The following is a 22465-nucleotide window of genomic DNA, read 5'->3' on the forward strand; positions in this document are numbered from 1 at the left end:
AACTGAAAGCCTCTAAAACACCTTCCTCCGAGACATAAAACCAGGTGTGTATTAATAGAGAAGTCTATTATTCTATCCTAGAATGAAAGGATCAGATGAACATTTTGAACATTGCCAACGGAGAAAAATAATGCAAACTCAAAAAGATATACCTCCTTTTTTCTTTACTTACTAATTGTTGTTTCATAGTAGAAATGGAAAGGCAATAATGTAGATGAAAATAGGCAAAATAAAATGCTAGTTTTAGAATATGCTTAATATATAGATCTTAACTTCTGCTGAAAAAGGAAAGCAAAGCTATCTCACAAATTACCATGGCTCAGTGCCTGAAGGAAATTAGTTTACTCTAAAGAAATAGCTTGCTCTCTTTAGTCAAGTAAAAATGTAACAAAACATGAAATATAATACCTTAACCCAGGACTAAATTTCTTGTGAGTGTTGTCATTTACTGACCTTGTATATACTTCATCACTACCCAGGCATTGACAAATGTATGAAGGACTGGTGAAAATTTTTATGGGCTGCTTATTTATTTAAGGGGTTTCTGTTTAGTAAAGATAAAAATAAGCCAAGCTGTGAGAATGCTTGAATTATCTTTCTTTCTCACTTTCAAGCTAGGAATCTTTTTCTTAAGGCAATCAGTTCGTGTTTCAGTGAAGTGTTCCTCACGTGTACTTTGCCTCGGCTAGTGTCTCACCTGAGGATTTCAGCCCGGGCCAGTTGACTATGGGTTCCGTGAGATGGAGAAATGACAGTGGAACATTCTTGGGGTAAAAGGGTTTATACCCAGCTTTATTCTCCCAGCAGTAGCAGTAAGTCAAGCACTAGAATCACATCTGCACCCAACGGTCTGCAGGTCCGTAAACCACCTCTGTCTCTGCCTCTGCCTGGAGCTCTTATATAGTGACTCATCCATAATAGCTCATTGCTAACGGGCATGGAAGCAGTAGCCTAGCAGGAGGCCAATTACATCACCAAGTAGTTTAGAATCAAGTGAGGATCTTGGCCATAGGAACTTCCATTTTCTCCACAGCTAGATTTTACTACAATTAATTATATTTTAAGGAAAAGATGAGTGATTTTGAAAATTGTAACCACAGGCATCTGTATTGGTCGAATGGTCAGGTAAATCATTTCTCCATCTATCTGTTGCTTGACTTCCAGAAGACAGTTATTTTAAGTAGTCCTTATTTCAAAGGCAAAAAACGTGAGATGCACACAAAAAATAACACCAAATAAATAAATTTAGTTATAGTATGAGCAACTTCCTTTTAATGTCATTGTATGGATGTTAGATGAATTACTGTATTTTTATGTGAGCTTTGGTTTTGCTAGTTGCCTTTGGTTTCATAGTTCACATGTTAACATGTCATTTTCAGTTTATCTCTGAAAACTATCTGAAGTGTATTTTTATCCCTGCGTAACAGCAGCACACATACTGCTGTTGATGAATACAGGGTTGGGTTGCAGGCTTAAATTATCTAGCATGGCTAAATTCTGGCGAGTGGCAGAGGACAATTTGGGTGACATTTTCCAACAGCTGTATGCCATCATCCTCTGCTTGGTATGACTTGATTTAACTAGCTATAGCTGATGCTAATCTGAAGCATAAACATTTTCTTCAGCTATAAGTTTCATCTTCCAAATTCTTAGAAATGCCACCAGGACTATGTGACCGGAAACCAAAATTTCCCTTCTCCCGTTGGTGATAGAATACCATGATAGTTCTATCACATAGAAGTTCTATTCTTATTTGTTATAAAGTTTATATTCAGGATTCAAGACCTCTTATCAGCAATATCAGTATAATTGGTACTTAATACTAATTTTAACAACCTAGTAAACCTGAGAATCATAAAAGTAATAATTCCTTAGCATTTCAGTTTGACTTAAAATTTACATGACAACCGTATTTTCCGATTTTCTGTTAGAGGGAAGAAGCCTTGTTTTTGAGGGTGGTTACCCACGTGATATCCTGAGCTTGCATTGTTGCATGAACCTCACCCAAGTGCTTTGATTTCCAGTTTCATTTCTTTAAATTGAAGCAAACTCCTCCTGACACTTCTGAGCCACTCTTAATGCAGAGCCCAGATTCTAGATCAGGAGCTGACAAACCTTTCCTGTAACGGGCCAGATAATAAATATTATAGGTTATGGAAGTCCCTCTGTTGTAAATATACAACTCTACCAACTGGCACAAAAGCAGCCATAGATAATAAATTCATCAGCAAATGAACATATCTGTATTCTAATAAAGCTTTACTTAAAAAACACGCAATAGGTGTAGTTTGCCCACCCCCATTCTTAATGATCACTCATCACTATTTTGCCCTATTTCAAAATGCCTTTCCTCTACTGATTCTATAGCTGCTTCCTTAGTGATTGGCGAGTTGATGGCTCATGGACAAACAAGTTTTATTATAATAGTTTTAAGCTATTAATATGGTTTAAGGAAAAAACAACAAATAAATCATAACTATGTGTTTGTGTATGTTTTTCCTGTAAATAATGATTAGAACAAAGTTCATATTAAGTTTTTTATAGAGACTATTCTTTCAGAGCTGTTTTAGGTTTATACAAAATGGAGAAGCAAGTACAGAGATTTCCCATATATTCCCAGCCCCCACATGCATAGCTTCCCCCATTATCAGCATCCCTCAGCAGAGTGGCAGCAGGTACATTTGCTATGATTAATGACTCTACACTGACACATCATTGTCACCCAAAGCCCATACTTTACCTTAGGGTTCATTTGGTATTGTCCATTCTGTGGGTTTGCACAAATGTATAATGACATGTGCCCACTATTATACTATGATCTAGAGTATTTTCGCTGGCCAAAAAATTCTCTTACATTAAATTTTTAAAATATGTATATATATATGTGTGTGTGTGTGTGCGTGTATATATATATATATATATATATATATACACACGCATACATACACTAAGTAAAAAGCAAAAGAGCTTATTCAAAAATATAGCAATATATATGGAGATGTGGTATGTGGTTCTTTAAGACTAGGGTCTGGGAAATGACATTGTAAGATGATTTTTTATTATTATTGTAAGAAAATTATTTGACTTCCAAAGAGAAGTTCTCCAAACTGGAACTCAGATCACCATTGTGATTGCCAGAGAATTCCAGAGGAAAAGGAATGACCTGCTGTGATCATGATAAATTTAGCTCTATTATCTTTCTTTCCAGGATCTACCTTTCTTATTTCTACTTATCACCTCCTATTTTACCTACCTGTTTTTATAGGATTGTTCTTTTTCTAATATTCTCTACTATCACCTAGACTTCAGTTGGAAACCTGACCATTCCTGACATTCGAAGAAAGAAAATTCTCTCAATATCATTGACATTAACTCCAGGTTGTTCTTCTTTTGTGCATCTACCTGTGTACTCTGTGCACAGTGAATCATTTGAAAAGAAGGGATATACATGTGCTTGCAGTCAACATTATGTTTTATTTCTAAAAGAGCTATTTTAAAGAGAGACAAAAATATAAGCAAATTCTTTCTAAAACTACTGCTATATGCTTAGACAAAAATAGAATCTGTTTTAACATGAAGGCATAGGGAAGTGCATTCAATGATATTAGGGAAAAAATATCCGAGGTTGTTTTCTTGGTTTGTTGGGTTCTTAGCACAATAGATTTGATGTCCTTAAAGATATTTTGTAATAGAAAACATTTAAAGTTGGCAAAAAATTCTCATCCAATACTTTAGTAAAACCATACTGTGAATATTTAGTTGTAGGCTTAGAAAACTAATTCAACTTAACAAACTCATAGAATACAGCTACCCACAGATTTGATTGTCATAATTTTTCCTCACACATGGGATATTTTTCCCTAATTTACCATGATAGAAAAAATATTTTTCATTAGTAACTAATGAAGACAACCCAGAAGTGTAGCATTCTGGCATTTATTTTAGATTTGATTTTGCATTCTAAAATATTCCTTGTATGCTTATTTTACTTGTAGCTTAAAGCTGGAAGATTTTTGGTATTATTTTTCCCCACAGAGTATACTATTTCATTTATATAATCTGGTGCCCTAGCATATATACTCTATTTATAAGGCTAGTTTAATTAAATATTAATATTTCTATCCAGAATCAAAAAAGTGTGTGGATCTTATGAATAAAATGCATTCTAGAAGCCTCTCTTTAAGAAGACAATTAAAATTTCATGGTGTTATTCTTTTTGGAATGTTGGTATATGTAGCTACATCTTTATCATTTTATAACTTGTGAGCAGTAGGAGTAGCTGAGGGCAAAGAGAAAGGGGTGATCGCTCTGCCTTCGGTGACCACCCCTCACCTCCAGGCTGGGTATGAGGAGAGAATCCTTAGAGAGACTGAAGAGAGCAGTAGTGAGGCTCTTTTGTAACAAGTATCATCCATGAGCTGGAGGACAGGAAGGGAGAGTGGGAGCAGAGCCTGCCTCGTATCTGAAAGGTCTCAGTTCTACGTTTCCAGAGTTTGAAAGGCCAAGGATACGTAAGTTTACCATCTGCCGGGTGAGGACCTCACAGAAAGGAGATATGTTAGGTGGTCTTGAGATGGGCTCTGCCCATGCAGGCTCCTGTAGGGTGGGTGACCCTAGCAGAGGAATAAACTCTCAGAAACCTGGGCTGATGGGAGAGCTGTAAGTGGTAGAGGTGGTATCTTTAAGATCAACTGTGTGAGGAGAGAGACTGCAGCATTTGGAGGTTTCACTAAATGCCAATAAAAGCATTTGGCTTTGCAGCTGCCATGCCCAGAGGGCACTGATGCTAGATCATTCACTCAGAAAAATATTTATTGAGTTCTGGCACAATTCTAGACCCTGGGGATAGAGTAGTGAACAAAACAGATAAAAATCCTTGCTCTTATTATGCAGGTTACATTATAGATAAAGGGACAGTCAATAAATCAGTAAAATCTACACTATGTCAGTTGTGATAAAGCCATTAGAGATAAAAAAGAAAGAGGATAAGAGCCTATAAAGTGCCAGTGATGTTGGGAAGGAGGTGAGGGAACCAACTGTGGCCTTCTGGGATGGACTTCTGGACAGGGACCGATGTGGTGGCCCTGAAGCAGATCATACCTGAGGTGTGCAGAGAGCCTTAGAGAGGCTGCTGTGACTGGAGCAGAGTGGTAAGGAGGAGGCTCACTGGTAAGAGATGGGTTTAGAGATGTAGTCCGGGGCCATATTTTGTGGGACTTTACAGACTACACCATGGATTTCAGTTAGAGTTCCTGGGATGGAGCCTTTGAGCAGAGGAGTGAAATGACCAGACCTTCATTTTAAAAGATTTACTCTGACTTCTGGGTGGTAAGAAGATAATAAAGGGACAGTTGTGGAAGCAGGGAGACCAATGTGGTGGCTACTGGAGTGACTAAGCAAGGTGTGGAGGTTGCTTGGGCCTTGAGTTTATTGGTAAAAGGGATGAGAAATGGTCAGATTTCAGATGTATTTTGAAGTTTGAACCAATAGAATTTGTTGACAGATGACTTGCAGGGTAGCAGGAGCAAAGAATCAAGTGATTCCAAGGTTTTTGGAACTGAACAGGTAGAGTTGCCACTAGTGGAGATGGAGACTCTCTGTGGGTAGCACATAGTGGAGGACATTAAGAGTTCAGCTGTATATGGTCATTTTGAGATGACTAGTAGACATCCAGGTGGACACCTGTATTGCATAAATGAGTCAAGTTCAGGGGCAAGGTCAAGGCTGACAATACAAATTTGGGAGTCTTCAGTTTATAGTTGATATTTAAAGGCATGAGAATGGATGAGATCATGAAGGGATCATTTTGATAGAGAAATCCAAGGGCTGGGCCCCAGAACACTTCCAGCAAAGTCCAGGAGATGAGAAAGAATGAGCAAAGGAGACTGAAAAGTCGATGAGATTACAATTCTGCCAACTAAGTAAGATCTTTGTTCCAAGTTCTCTGTCCTTGCCCTCTGCCATGTGACCTTGGAAGTGCCCATAAGAGTTACTAAGGGTTATTGAGGAAGGAATAGAAAGAAGAAAAAAATAGCCATGTTCCTTCCATCATTGAAGGTTTCTAAACCTGGCGAGGAGGAAAAATTTCAATGAGATAAGAGATTAGAGCTGTGTGATTGTTGGATCTGAGCAGACATTTTGTTCATCTGAAAGGAATGGAAAAATGTATGGTAAGTGCCTGAGATTTCCTAGGGTCAAGAAGGAACTGGTCAAAGGAAATATGCAAAATGGCAATGGGAAATAATAAAGTTCCTTTTCGCTTATACTCAAATGCCCATGACCATGTATCTCTTCAGTTTATATGAAACTATTGAAAACATTGCCAATTTTGTGCCTTACTTTCTAAGTCTACAGGCAAAAGCTTAGCTTTTACATAAATCATCAAACAGATACTCAGTAATTTAAGGGAAAGGGAATTCCAAACATGAAGCTCTTTCATATTCTCAAAGCCCCCGGAGATGTTTTGGTGTCCTTAAGAACTGCCCAGATAACTTCCCATGGATACGCAGCAGTTCTGTCCTATACCACAGAGCAGTCATTCTAGTACGTAGTGTGAATGTGTCAGTGTTCACTGGTCCAGTCAGAGTGTGACCCCAGTGAGGTCCTCTTGCAGTCTTGGTGAGTCTCTCCCGTCTGGTGGATGGATGTCTTCTTAGAACTGTGCAGATCAGAGTGTGTGCCTTACAGGCTGAGCCTGGGAGGATGGCCCTCCATCCTCCCAGCTCCACACCCACACAACCCGTTTTGTGCCTACACACAGATATGTCTGTGTAGTTCAGTGTACGTGCAGTTGTTTATTTAATTTAAACTGGGTATATGTGAATGTAACCTGTTGAATGAATAAAAAAATCAAGCCCAAGAAAATAGGACCAATCTGAAGCCTAACTTTCAGACAGTGGCACCAATTTGACACCTTTTTAAGAATTGCACACAATATGTATCTTAGTAACTAACCATGCCATTTTTGTTGAGTTTATTTCCTTTTATAGTGGTGATGGGGTTCAGGACAAACTGCCTCAAACTACACCACTTTGGCATATTGATTATTCTGAATTAAAATTATTTAAGAAGCAGCTGGTGCAAGAAAAACACTCTAATCTTTCTTTGTCCCCCTGGACCCAGGAAATAAGCTCCCCATATGAAGGGTCCCATCCCTGCACCCAGAGGGTAGAAGGCATCCTGATCCCCAGAGAGGGACGTCAGTGCTGAGAAGGCTGTGTAAACAAACTTTGTTACTTCTTGGTTAATTTGCTACCCAAGCCAAAACCCCATCATCAAATCTTCACAAATAGTTGTTTCTTTCTTTAAGTGGTATAAAAACTGTCTGTTTTAGTCACTTGTTTGAGTGTCCTATTTCTGTGGGTGTCCATATGTACAAAATTAAATTTGTTTTTCTCCTGTTAATCTGTTTTATGTCCATCTCATTGTTAGGTCAAAGAACCTAGAAGGGGAGGAGGAAAGGTTTCCTCCCTTATAGTAATAAATACAAAAAGCAGAAATTAATGACTATTTACATGATAATTTTGTAATGGAAGGTAGGACAAATTTCTTTTTCACTTAAAGCCATTTATTTAAAAGTTACAAAATAAATGATTGGGTATATCATTGGACTATTGATAAAATATCAGGATTTTTTTCAATTAAGGTTCTTATTGCATTATACCAAAATACATTAAAAATCTTGAGGGTTTTACAATTGTATCTTAATGTCCTGAAGCTTAGCAAGAGAAATGGGAACCGAAAATATTAAATTCTTGCACCTTTGCCAAATCCAAATAGTTATAGTAAATATAACTTTGGAATTTCCCAACTTTTGTGTTGTTGAAATTGCAGGTTTTATCCAACATTAAGGAAAATCTTCATTTTGATTTCCCTGTATTTTAAGTTTTTATGGTGACTGGAGAAGGCAGGGAGGGTTGAAAGACAGACTTCAGAGGATACAGTTCTGACAGCTCACAGCTTAGCTGTTAAAGTGTTCTCCTGCAGAAGCTCAGCATCATGATTTTAGGTCTTCAGTATTTTAAAACTTGTAAATAATGTGCTCTGATTTGTGTTGGACTAATAAATGGTAACAAAACGTTTCCACCCTGAGTAAATCTTTAAATAAAGAAATGAAAAACCACTGTTGGTAAATAGTTAACAGTTCCTATGAACATCATTTTAGGATGCAGAACAAAAATTTTAATTTAAACTCATATTGTTTGGCTTCATTATCAGTTACGTTTGTGTATTTGAAATAGAAATAACTTTCCAACTGTCCTCGTGAGACAGTGTTAGAAAGTACTGATGGAATTGCTTCTTGCTGCCATTACTTCATGCCTGCGTTACTCCAATGAATGTTTAAAAGATGCAGTATTGATTTCAGGCCAAAAGGGAACCATTCATTATGTTGCTGCAGTTTTAGTAGCCTTTTAAAAGAAAGCTATTGATTATTCTGCATAAATAGACAAAAACTCTTAATTAAAAAGTTCCTTTACTGCCCACTAATGTTAAGATAGATTATTTTAAATATATTTCCCTAGATCAATAACAAGAGGAAAAAAGGGCCAGGAAGGAGTATATAATCATACTGTAGCAACACCCTGAAATAACACACACACCTATACTATGTGATAGATACCAGGCTTCCACCCTCCGTATGGTGGATCGTAGTGTTTTCCATCATTCAAAAAAAAAATACTTCCCTTTCCTTTTTTTCCTTGAGCTACTGCTGTCTTTTTTCCTTCCTCTTCATGTCAAACTTTGGAATTATCTACAGTCATTCTCTGCTTTCTTTATTCTGACTTAAATAACTCTAGCACCCTCTGTAATCTAGGCAATAGCCTCACCAGTCACGTGACTTATTTCATTAAGATCACCAGGTGGACTTTTCCACCTTATCTGACACTGCTGCAAAAAAAAGTCAGCTGTATGCAGTTGGCTCCCCAAAATGGGCTGCACCTCTTTCCTGAGTTTCCTCCCTTTGTATGCAGCTGCCCGCAGACATGTGTACATTAGATGTCCCACAATTATCTCAAATTCAGCAACCACAAACCGAATCTTTAGCTCCGCAGCACCCATGCTACACATCCCTTACCAGCATTTCTCATGTCCTTCATCTCATGATTGGCCCAGTTATCCATTCTTCTGCCTAAGACATGCATCTGGGTACCACTCCTGATGCCTCTCTTTCCTGACATAACCATTTTATTGCCAAAACATTGAAACAGATTCTACCTCCTAAATATATTTGGAATTCATCTACTTTTCTCTCCCTTCATCACCATCATCTGTCTTCTGGATTATTGCGATAGCTTTCTTTAGGGTTTCCCGATCTCCTTGTTCCACTGCCATCTTTTCCCACACTGCAAGCACAATCTCTTCCTAAAACACACATTTGGTTATGTCACTCCTGTTAGAATCCCCTGTTTTCTTGATAAAGTTCCTGCAGGATCACCCTCGGCTTATCTCTTTAGCCTCATTTCTTTCTGCACACTCCTGATTCAGATACATTAACATTTATTCCGCTCCGTAGATGAATCATGCTCCCTCTTGCCTCATCTTTGTGTGCGCTCTCCTCTCTGCCAGGGAAACAATATTCCTTTTCATTTTCACAGCCTTTTGTAGGCCTGTTTACCTGTTGTTTCATTTTAACCGTCACTTCTGTGGCAGTCTTTCTTGACCTATTTCTCTTCTGTGTTCTCTTTTCCCCCTGAATTACACCTACTTTAGTATTTATCACACCATATTGTCATCGGGTGTAATTCTGATCTCCTGGCCACAGCTGCCAGCTTCTGGGGAAGGAATTGGCAAATCCCTGATTTCAGCTCTACTCTCTGCTTTGCAATTCGATTTCTGGCCCAAGGAAATCTTGTGTTTGGAAAACAGCTGGGCCATTTTGTTTTCTCTCTGTATGTGTCCTCTGCCACTGTGATGTGTTTCGAACAGAAGGAGAGTGTGAGAGCATCTTGACTTGAAGTCAAAAATCTGCATGTTTAATAAGTTGTCCAGGTGATTATGCACACTGAAGTTTTGTAACGTCTGTACTGCATGTTAGTCTGTCTAGAGGACTGAAGCTCTTTGATGTGAAGTTGTTCAACTGCAGATTCTTTTACTATATCCTTGTTTTCCTTTCCCTGCTTTTGATGAAGTGTCTCCCCATCTTTCCAGAGCAAAATATTCCAGCTCTGCACCTAATTACAGCACCTTTCTAGACTCCTTCTAACTCACACCATTCATTAGTTCCATTTCTAGCTTGTATGTCTTCTGTTTCCATACTCTTTTTTACCCTCAGTCAAGGCCATCTTAAAACACGTGAATGCAAAACCTCTCCTCCCCATCCCTTTGTCTCCTCTCTCTGTACTAGTTCTTTCTGACGTTCTCCACTGTGAAGTTTCCTCAAAGCTCAGTCTGTACCAGCAGCCTCAAGTTCCTTACCAACTGTTATTTCTTATCCTTTCATTAAGTGCCTTTGTTTTCTTGAATCCCTCATAGCCTTTGCTCCACTTGACTACCCTGTTTCTTCTTAAATACTGTTACTTGATATGAGTTTCCTAAATGCTGCTATAACATCTTACCACAAACTCAGTGGCTTAAAACAGCAGAGGTTTACTGGTTCACAGTTCTGAGATCAGGAGTCGAAGATGGATCTCAGCAGGCTGAAACAAGGTGTGGGCAGGACGCATTCCTTCCGAAGTGTCTACAGGAGAATCCATTTTCTCGACTTTCCCAGCTTCTGGAGCCGCCCTCCTTCCTGTCTTAGGGCCTCCTTCCACCTTCAAAACTAGCAGGCAGCATCTTTTAAATATCTCTGTGAATCTGACACTTCTGCCTTTGTCTTCCACTAAGAAGAACCCTTGATTACTTTGGACCATGGGCCAGGTAATCCAGGATTATCTTCCCATTTCTGATAAGCAATCTTAATTTCTTTCTGTCATTTAAACTAACATATTCACAGGTTCCCAGGATTAGGACCTGATATCGCTGGGGAGCCATTATTCTGCTCTCTATTCTTTAAATTTTAAATAGATTTTCAAATATCCTAGTCCTCTCTCTTCTTTTTCTTTATCTTCACTTATATTTTTTCAAATGAACATATCATCTTAGGAACTTTCTTTAAAATCTTCTCTTTTATTCACTTTCTGTTTTCTGTCTTACTTATGTTACTCACATTAATGGTTTCAACCATCTTTATCTGTAGGTATCTTTAGGAAGCCAATCACTTCCTAAAGGCCTACCCTAGATTTTCAGCTATTTGCTAGACATTTTTAGCTCAAAATGTTATGGTGAAACCATCAACTTGCCCCAGAATATCTTTTCTTTGTTTCTCATTTTATTAATACAAGTTCAATAATGAAGCCGTACTGTCCCTTCCCCTTATTTTTGCTTTTACTCTCAGGACATTCATTTATTCCATCCTCTCCCAGACCTACCTTCATTGACTGGCACTTGGACTATGTCATTGCCTTTACAGTCCCTGAGCCCATTTTTACCCTCGCCCTCTGCTTCTTCATCAACATTGGCAGATAGCTTTGCCAAAGGTAAAATTCTTGTTCCCTTTCTCTGCTTAATGATTCAATTGCTTGTCATTGTTATAGAGCAAGGACAGGTTCCTGAGAACAGCATTCTGACTTTCTGGCTGTGTCTTCTCCTCCCTTATCAATACTCTTGGTTCATGGGAAACTGCCCATTCCTCATCCACACCTTGTAATTGGCCACCTGCATACTTTGGCTCTGTCTGGAAGAACATTTCCCATTGTCTCTGCATGTTCAAGTTCTGCCCCATTCTTTAGGGACATTTATTAACTGCTGTGTCCTCCAAGATCTCTCTCTAGTTCTCATAAATGAATTGAGATAGCATATTGTTAGTCTTCTCAGAGGGGATCAATCAATGGCCCCTTGTTTTACATGATTATACATTCTTGGAGGGCTGGCTCCCTGTGTTCCTCATCCTCTTCCTCACCCCACACCTTTGCAGAAGCTCTAGTCCAGATGGGGGCCCCAGAGAGGACTACTCTCCCTTCTCCACCTGTAGGTGGAAGCTCCCCTCCAGCTTGCACCCCCAGGAGTGATCCAAACAAGCCGACTCCCGCTCCCTCCTAGAGAAGAAGTTCAAGGACAGGTACATTGAGGATACCAGGAGCTGCCAGTCTTCTCCCAGGACCTGGTGGAGAACAGAGGCATCCGGCCAGGTAAAGTGAGTCCCTGCTTCAGCATCACTGCAGTGCCTGGGGAAAGGTAGGCCTTGCGGATCAAGAGCCTCTCAGCTCTGCCTACGGGGACACCTTTATGTGGAACAGAGAATGGAAAACTCCATGCCCAGGGGCACTACCAAGCAGTTCAAGATTTGGTGGAAGGCAATTAAGAGGAGGCTGGTAGCTCCATGATGCAAGCAAAACAGCAGCACAGCCAGAAATTTAATAGAATTGGGAAAGAGACAGTCCAGAAGGCCGCCTTAGGAGCAAGTCAACTCCGAGGCTTGGCAAGGCTGGACACATGTGCCAGGCTACAGCCACCCAGGAGCAATCAGAGTAGGATGTGTGACACATTTGAAAGCATTGCTCAAGCCCCACACATAACTGCTGACACAGGACAGAAGCCTCACTGGCACAAAAAGCTTAAACACAACTGTTGATCAAACACTGAGTAATTTAAGCTACTCTGACCCGAGGTGACTCTTAGGGAGCCAGCCTTAAAGATATTAGCATAGTCACATCCCTGGCAGTTTGAAATTACATGAATGCCCAAGACTGTGCCTTCTTTAGACAGATCAGAGAGGGAACCTGCAAGCTCCTAGTCCCTGGCTAAACATAGGGCCCGTAAACCACCTTGAACTGTGATAGCAATGTTTCTGCAACACACATGTCCACCAGTAAGGCATAAAACTCTAACTGGCTGAGAGGCCTTAAGAACAACAACATCGACCAAAGAGTACCTTGTGCAGTGTACAGAAGACGTACTCTAGAATAAAAAATATAGGTAGATTGAAGATTAAACGATGAAAAAAGACACAATGTGCAAATGACAACTAGCTAGAGTGGCTAAACTGTTATCAGCCAAAATAGACTTTAAGTAAAAAATGTTACCAAAGATAAAGAGGGACATTTTCATAATGATAAAAGGATTAATCGATTAGGTAATAATGGTTATAAAAATATATATGCCCCTAACAACAGAGTGCCAGTTATATGAAATAAAACTGACAAAATTGAAGGAAGAAAGACAATTTATCAATCATAGTGGAGAATTCGGTACCCCGCTTTTCAATAATAGGAACAATAAGGCAACAACGAGGCAGAAGATCAACAGGAAAACAGAACGATGAACATCACTGTACACTAATTAGATCTCACAGACATGTAAAGAATACCCAATAACAGCAGAAAATACACTCTTCTCAAAGGCACAAAAAATGTTCTCCAGGGTAGACCTTATGTTAGGCTATAAAACATGGCTCAATAAACTTAAAAGGATTGAAATCATACAAAGGATGTTCTCCCAACCACAATGGAATTACATGAAATCAACAACAGAAGGAAGTCTGGAAGATTCACAAATATGTGGACATCAAGCAACAGACTCCTTGAATAGCAACTGTGCAAAGAAGAATCACAGGGAAGCCAGAAAATGTGGGATGAATGAAAACCCAAAACATGCAAAACTTGTGAGATGTTTTTAAAGTCTTCAGAGGGAATCTGTAGCTGTAAACACCCATATTAAAAAAAGAAAGATTTTAAGTAAATAACCTAAACTTCCACTTTAAGAAATAAAAGAAACAAACTAAAAGCAAGCAGAAGGAAGACATAATAAAGACTGGAATGGAAATAAGTGAAACTGAGCTTAGAAAACAAAACCAACAATTGGTTGAAAAGATCAACAAAATTGACAATCCTTTAATTAGCTGCACAAGAAAAAAAGAAAGACTTGAATTACTAATCATTAGTGAAAGAAGGGACATCACTACTTCCCTATAAAAGTGATTATAACATAAACAATGGTATGCTAATAAGTTAGATAACTTAGACAAAAAGAGTAAATTCTTAGAAAGAAATTAACTACCAAAGAAAGGTTTTAAGAAATAGAAATCTGAGTAGATTATAACAATACATGATAGATAACAACATGATGTAAGAAGTAAAGAGGTCCAATAGAAATTTTAGAACTTCCCACAAAGAAAAAAGTCCCAGCCCTAGATAGCTCCAGTGGTAAATTCTACCAAAGAAGAATTGATACTAATCTTTCATAAACTCTTCCCTGAAGTGGAAGAGGTAGGAATTCCTCCTAATTCATTCCTTGAAGACAGTATTAACCTAATAGCAAAACCAGACAAAAACACAGAAAACTACAAATATTTCTTGTGAATATAGATGCAAATATCCTCAAGAAAATATCTGCACACCAAATCCAGCCATGTATAAAAAGGATTATACGGCACTATCAATTAGGATTTATTCCAGGAATGCAAGGTTGGTTGAAGATCTGAAAAATAAAGTATTGTGATAATATCATATAAGTAGAATAAAGGACATAAGTTGTACAATCATCTCAATAGATGCAGAAAAAACATTTTTAAAAATCTGACACTATTTCATGATAAAAATACCAACAAATTAGGAGTGAAGAAGGTAATAACCTCAACCTGATAAAGGGCATTTATGAAAACTACAGCTAACATAATACTTACTGGCAAAAGAATGAATGCTTCTTCTAAGCTCAGGTGCAAAACAGATGTCTGCTCTTACAATTTCTATACAACATTGCCCTGGAGGCTCTAGCCATGGTAGTTAGGCATGAAAATGAGATAAAAGCATTTAGATTGGAAAAGAAGTAAAACTGTCTGTTTGTAGATGGCATACCTGTGGTGGATAAGATATCACCTAGTGAATATGATATCTGCTGATGTAGAGAAGGTATCCTCTAAAAAACTATTAGATCCAATAAATGAGTTCAGTAAGGTTGCTGAAATACAATCTCAATATATAAAAATGAATTGCATTTCCATACACTATCAGTGAACATTCTAAAAATGAGACAAAGAAAAGAATTCCATTTATAATAGGATCAAAAAGAATACACTGCTTGGGGTAAATTTAACAAAAGTGAAAGACTTGTACATTTAAAACTACAAAACCTTGTTGAAAGGAATCAAAATTGCTCTAAATAAATGGAGAGTAATCCCATGTTGGTAGCTCAGAAGACTTCATATTATTAAGATGGCAGTACTTCCCATGATGTATAGATGCAACACAATCCCTGTCAAAATCCCAACTTGCATTTGTTTTTGTAGAAATTGACAGTCTGATCCTATGGTTCATATGGAAATTCATATGAAAATCATGTATCAGATATGAGACATATATAAAGAACTCTTACAACTAAGCATAAAAGTACAAATAACTCAATTAAAAACTGGGCAAGTGAACAGGTGTTTCTCCAAAGAAGATATATAAAAAACCAATAAGCACATGAAAACATGCTCAACATCTTTAGTCATCTTGGAAATGCAAGCCAAAATTATAACATGATACCATTTCACACTATTACAAAAGAAAGATAATGAGTGTTGGCAAGGATGTGGAAAACTTGGAATGTCTCATACATTGTTATGGGAATGTAAACTATTACAGGTGCCTTGTAAGGCAATTTGGCAGTTCGTCAGTAACTTAAAGAGTTACCGTATGACTCAGCAATTTCCTTTCTAGGTATATACCCAAGTAAGATGAAAACATACATCCACACAAAACTAGTACCTAATGCTCATAGCAGCTTTATTAGTAAGAGCCAAAAATGGAAACAAATATCCATCAACTGATGGATGGAGAGATAAAACCTGGCATATCTATAAAGTGGATATTCAGCAATCAGAAGGAATGAAGTACTATGTGCCACAATATGGATGAACCTTGAGAACATAGAAAGCGAAAAGCCAGTCACAAAAGACCATATATTTTATGAATCCATTTATATGAAATGTCTAGACCAGGCAAATCAATGGAGGTAGATTAGTTATTATTAGTCAGAACTATAGAGACAGATTACTTATGAGTTTTGCATAGATCAGTTATTGCCTAGGGTTTGGACGAAGGTAGGAAGAGTGACTGCCAAGGGACTGAAATTACTTTTGTGGGGATGAAGATGTTCTAAAATTAGATTGTAATGATGGTTGCCCAAGTCTCTGAATATACTAAAAGTCATTGAATTTTACTCTTCAAGTGAGTGAATTTTATTACCATGCAATTATTATATTTCAATAAATGTACAATGAAATTCTGAACACAGTTGACAACACACCATGCTTTCAAAATCTGAAAAGGGGAAAAGCAAACATTAATTTTCCATGACTACTTGCTTTATCATTTTGATATTGTCTGTTGTCCTTCTAGAAGCTTGAAATAGGTAGCAATTTAGTACATTTAAAATTTACTCTCAAATTTTCCTAATCATAAACAGTGTATTAATAAAAGTTCAGTGTTCGAACATTTTTCTGTACCATAAAATAGGCCAAAGGCATTTAGGTCCTTAGCACTGATTGGAAAAAAATATTCTAAGAACCCATTTTTAAAACAGAATTTCTTGTATTTATTCTAAGTTCTCTGTAACATAATTGTTACATGGACTGCTTTTATGTATGACACATCCATACTGGAATTGCCAGAATCTCTAGGGCAATGTTCTTAGAATTCAGTGATATCTGAGATCACACTTAGCCCTACTTACCAAATCATTCATTATATTCTGCTTGGAGTAAGACCGATAGTGAATGTTGTAAACGTCGGTTGACAAATGGGAGGTTATGTGGTTTGGCAGTCAGAAATCTGTCAGATGGTTTTGCTTAGATCTAGTTCTCTTAAAATGCCTGGGTTCAGCTTCTTCAAATTACCAAACACGTCCCAGTCCTTCCATTTCTTCGCCCTTCCATGGCACACTGGAATTCCACGTTGACAGAACTTTCTTAGCCTCCTTGTATTCTTCCTCTTGTCTCTGTGATTTTCCCTTCCCAGCTCCTATCCTGGCTTTTCTTCTTTCGACTGTCCCTTAGATGGAGGCTGTTCTCAGAAGTTCCCTCCCTAAATTTGACTCTTCGTTCACGTGTCTCCTTTGGAAATCGCGTCTGCTGAACTTCAAATGCAATCCACAGAGTTGGCGATAAACCCCCAGGGCACATCTTTAACCCTGACTTCCTTACTGGGTTTCAGATTTCTACCTGCAAAGTTGGAATTTCTGCCTGTTTCTCTCAAACATCTCAAGGTCAAACTGTCCAAAGCTCAACTTCACCTCAAAATGTGTTCTTCCCTTTGTGTGCCTTTCTCTTTTATTAGCACTACCATTATCTCCCTTGTCATTCAAGCAAGAAGTCCAAGATACTAACCGAGTGGCAAGGGTCTGTTGATTTCTCCTTCCGGGTAGCTCATGAACTGTGTTCTCCTCATCATCATAAAGCCTACTCAGGCTTTCCTCATTCATCACTGACTGTTTTTTATGCACATTAAACACAGTAATTGTCTTTCTAAAATATTAACTGGCTTATGCAATGCTCTTGTTTAATTTACAGTCCTTCATAAACACAATAAAGCACCTCAAATAAAAGCCAAAGTCCATGGAAGGCTCTCCAGGGTTTGGCATGTTACCAACTAGCTAGGCTTATCTTCTGTGGATTTCCCAGCCGTTCTGGTACACTTTCCCTGCTTCAACTGTGCTGTATTTTCAGATGTACTCGCTCATGCTGTTCCTGTTTTTGTTGTCCTTTATTAGTCTGAAGCTAACTGCATTCCATTTGCCACAGTAATTGGTTTAGAACTCCAGGCCTTTGCCATTCAGCATAATCTCCGGGAAGGAGGAATAGCCAGAAGTTGGCATGTTAGGACAAAAGGAAGATTTACTAGGTGTTCCTGGGAAAAAGTTTTTTCCTTAGGAGAGAGCCCTGGGAAGAGACACCCTTTCATCTGCTAGATACCCCAGTCAAAGGTCTAGCCTACGACTGCAGTACTATTTTGCTCCCATCAGGGAAGTCAGCCTAGGAATGAAGTCAAAGCACAGAGGAGGGCATAGTTGAGCATATCTCAGAGAAACTGAGCAAGAGACATTGGCTTAAACCAGCCCTGAAATCCATGCCTCTTCTGAACTTCCAGATGTACAAGCTGTTAAATTTCTGGGTTTTGTCAGTTTGGACCAATTTTTCTGATATTTCCCCATTAACACCACCAAATTGATAAATGAAAATTTTAAGAAAGGTTCCAAGGGGTGGTGGTGTGGAGACACATTACATACACAGAGTATTGAATGAAACCAACTCCCATTGTTAAGACATTCCCTTTTCCCATGAATAGGCTTGTCACCATTATGCATGCTTGTTTATACCTAACTGTACAATATGCACTTTATGTTTTGGGAGATAATACTTCCAACTCTGCTTATTTTACAAAATAGCCAAATACATGTGCCCTTCTTAACATAGATATTAACGCTAAACTTAAATTTAAATTGATAGATAAGTTTCGAGCATTGACTACATTGAAACGCAGGTTGTTTTTGATCATTAAAAAAAATAAACACATTTTTTAGTTTTTGAAATTTGGGTTAGAGTTTATCCAAAAATAAATGAAAAACATTCCTATTTTTCACATAAAATTCTTAAATACGTTACTGAGAGCCTTGTAAAATAATTATTTTGAAGCTAACCTGTTGTTCCCAGTTAATTCTAAGAATTGTGAAACATAGATTTTTTATAATGAAATACTTAACACAAAAACCACAAATTTAATCATTCCATGTGTGTTTCTATGTTCCAGATTTTTTTTCCCCTTAAAAAAGAAAAATGTCAAATGTCTTTAAATTTTCTAGTCTTTTTGTTTTCAGGGAGGGTATTTGGAAGTAGAACACAAAGAAGTTCTTTATAATGAAAGGAAATGCCTGGAAATAAGAGTTAATGCTTAAATGAAGGACTTTAAAAATTTAGACCAATCCTGGGCTCTGTAATGGCCTTGACCATTGGTGTAACTTCATATGTAAGAGGATCAGAGGACAAGTTTTGGTCCTTCAGTCTTGTGCTGCTTGTATTGGGTGCTCTTTTACTTTTTTGTCTGCTTTACCCAGAAGTGATTGATCAGTTTATTTGGTCATTAAATTACAGCTGTTCTCATTTCCTTTCTCTTCTGAATCCATGTTCAGTTTTGTTAACATGCACTGCACGAAGACAGCAACATAGGATGCAACAGGTCCTAATTTTGCACACATGGTTTCATTTTGTTGTATGAAATCTGATGGTTACTTTTCACCACATAATGTATTTGCTTCTCATGTAGCCAATTCATGTTATAATTCTGATGTCTCCAGGGGCATTTGGTAGATTTTGATATGTACCATGGTGCCTTCAGCGGCTAACTGTTAAGCCTCAAATGAAGATATTATTTCGGAGAATGTCTGAATCCGGTGAGTTTTCATAAGAACAGTCTAAGAAGACACACACATATAGTTGTTTCATTGCACAGCTTATAGGCAAGAGTGACTTGTCAGAATAAATGGGAAAAAAAAAAATAGACCAATGGAGGAATTCAAGAAAGGCATTGCCAACCATATTTTTTAGTTGTGGGGTTTAAAATTTCTTAACTTGTATGTACAACAAGAACATAATTTTTTCCCATGATTTCTATGGATACATTAAAAATCTCTCTCTGTGTCTCTCTGTCTCTCTGTCTCTCTCTCTATTACACACACACACACACACACACACACAGAGCTAAAAAAAACCCTAAAAGTAAGAGCCCAGGTTTACTTTTCAGTATTCATCTATGTTGATGGCTTTTGTAACTATATTCATGGGTCTTTGCTAGCTCTGTTTCTTAAAAAGGACAGCCCACTCCCAGGCATCCTGTGGCTGGATTTTCCTCACAATAGCTCATTTCCTTTTAGGTGTATTAGCAGTTAGCTCCCGGTGTACCTAATTGTACGTTGTTTGACTTTTCCACCTCTCTCTGCTTATTGAAGTAGAAGAACAGTACATTAAAGCTTATATAAATGGCTAGGTTTTCTGCTTCAGGGAAAGTTTAAAAGAAAGCAGACCTTTCATTAATGTGGGAGGGAATAAATAGACTTGTTCCAGCATTGAATGAGCTGAATGGGTAAGATCAGGAAGGCACAATAGGAAAACTGGACACTTCCCAAAGCCTCCCAAGGTTGCCCTTTGCCATGTTTCTGCATTATTTTAGATTTAAAGTTGATTCCCAGTATGTCAAACATACCCATATTCAGATGTAAGTACAAAATCATATCCTGAGGCCAAACAGGAAAAACAAAAAAATTCTTTGCCACCCTCCATTGGTTCAAATAATTGGTGTGAAAACTAGCTGTAAAATTTTAAATGTACTTATTCCATATTTTAAAATGTAATCCCTGTATGTGTTTTTTTTTAAAGGCTTTTGTAGGATGATTCCCTAATTGACGTAGAATGGAAATGAAAACATGGACATCTTTACTTATTTCCAATTTAAATTGCATTTGGGGGGAAAAAAAGGATATATAGAGTTTTGTTTGGGTTGGCTTTGTTTTACTGCCATGGGAGTTTACTTTCATCTCAGTTCCCATAGATATGTGTGAGAAATTCTTTAGGGCCTGAAATAAGAGTATCTTCAGGGTTATATGATCTGACCTAATCAACCATGAGTGCTCTCATACTCTTTAAAGAAAATCCCCTTTCCAAGCTGTTTAATGAAGGCCTTTCTCACTGGTCGTCTCCTCCTCCCCTCGATTAGACATCGATGAGTGCAGCATCATTCCTGGGATATGTGAAGCTGGCGAATGTTCCAACACTGTGGGAAGCTATTTTTGCATCTGTCCGCGTGGATACGTGACCTCAGCAGATGGCTCTCGGTGCATTGGTAAGCTTCGTGTTTCCTGAAGGCACAATACGCTGCTTCTTTATGAGGACAGAGAAGCCCAGACATGTATGAAGATGGCAACGATTAGAAAACCACTGGGAAAATGGCTGAAAGGGTTGTTTAAAATAAACGGTGCCACCATTGAGGGATTGATAGGCCAGGTGCTCTTTGCAACCTGCCGTTTCAGAAGCCATCTGGGTTTGTTTTATCTTGTCAAAGTCATTTTGGAAATGAATGTCTTGAGGACTTCCTCAAGACATTGCTCTTGCTTAGTGCTAGAGGCACGAAGGCATGAGAGAGATTTTTTAAAAATCTGCCGTGGGGGACAAAATGTAGTAATTAACGTTTCTTTTGTTGCTGTGAATCATGAATGTAGTCAATGTCTTATTTACCTAGAGTTTGTTTATTCTCATGAAAATAGTTACTACAGAAAAAGGAATTTACACCTTTAATTTTGTGTTTTAAGCACATCAAATTAAAGCCAGATATGTGTGTGTGCTCTGTTTAGAAAGGTGAAACTAGAAGTGCTCCTTGGTCCTGCTGTAGGTCATCCATTATTGAGCAAGCCTTAGACTTTAGGGACACTGAAGATTCATGTAGGATAAGAATTAGGGAAATAAAACCAGCCCCCAAGGAGTGGAGTCGAGTCACCAGAGGATGGCTGTGTGGGCAGCGACAGCCTTCCCATCTCCACAAGGAGGGTGTGTGTGCAGCTGGCTGCCAGGGCCTCTGCAGATCCTAATGCAGGGCCCAGGGGAACTCGGTTGATGAGAAACACAGAGTGGAGGAGACAGGCAACAAGAGAAGAACAATGATCTGAATTCATTTCATAAAATGTACTGGTGCCAGAAACTCTGCTACTTATAGCCACCCAACACTGAACATGAGGAATGGAGATCCTGCCCTCAGAATGCTCTCTCGTCATCATATATAATAGTAGGAGAGTAGCATGAGCAAAACTAGAAGAAACAGAGGTAGTAAAAATAACAGCCACCATTTAGGGAGCACAAACCACAGGTAGGCACTGGACATCTGCGACATTTCTCTCACAGCTGAGGGGCCTGGGGCAAGCTACTGATCTCTTTATACTTCAATTTCTTTAAGTAAGTATTTAATAAAATACTGAAAAAAAGTCATTATCATCATTATGAGGAGGAGGAGGAAGAGGAGGAAAAGAAGGATATGCCTATACTCGACCAATATATTATGTCATCCTTACAATAGCCCTCTGTGATAGGTGTAGGCATTCAGATTTACAGATGAAGGAATTAGGGTTCAGAGCAATTCAGTGACATGCACAACGGTACAGGGCCAGTACATGGAGCCAGGATTCTAACCCAAGCCTCTCTGACTCCTGCACCTGAGGTACCAAGAGCTGCACTGCCCCTTGCCTCCTTTACAGCGGCGGAGACCCTGAGCCTAGACGCCAAGGTCAACCGCCTGGGCAGTGAGCGGATTTGCACCACCCATGCTGGCAGTCCCCTTTGAGAAGCAGCATGTCCATTTGGAGGCTTCCTTTCCTGTCTTAGAGGGATGAGATTTGAATTCGTTCTTTATGAATGAATCACAGTTTCTGTCTTATATTAGGTGAAACAGTTTTGGTGAAATACAGT

General features: G+C 38.4%; 1 protein-coding gene across 1 annotated transcript in view; it reads left to right on the forward strand.

Moving 5' to 3' along the window:
- FBN2 (fibrillin 2) overlaps positions 1–22465 on the forward strand; it is a 216351-nt gene that overhangs the window by 73288 nt on the left and 120598 nt on the right. Inside the window, exon 8 of the mRNA XM_073221486.1 lies at positions 20727–20852. Coding sequence (XP_073077587.1) covers positions 20727–20852 — 126 coding nt within the window. The remainder of the gene's footprint in view (positions 1–20726; positions 20853–22465) is intronic.

Source organism: Manis javanica, chromosome 14, assembly GCF_040802235.1.
Source record: "Manis javanica isolate MJ-LG chromosome 14, MJ_LKY, whole genome shotgun sequence".
In the NCBI taxonomy this organism is placed as follows: domain Eukaryota; kingdom Metazoa; phylum Chordata; class Mammalia; order Pholidota; family Manidae; genus Manis; species Manis javanica.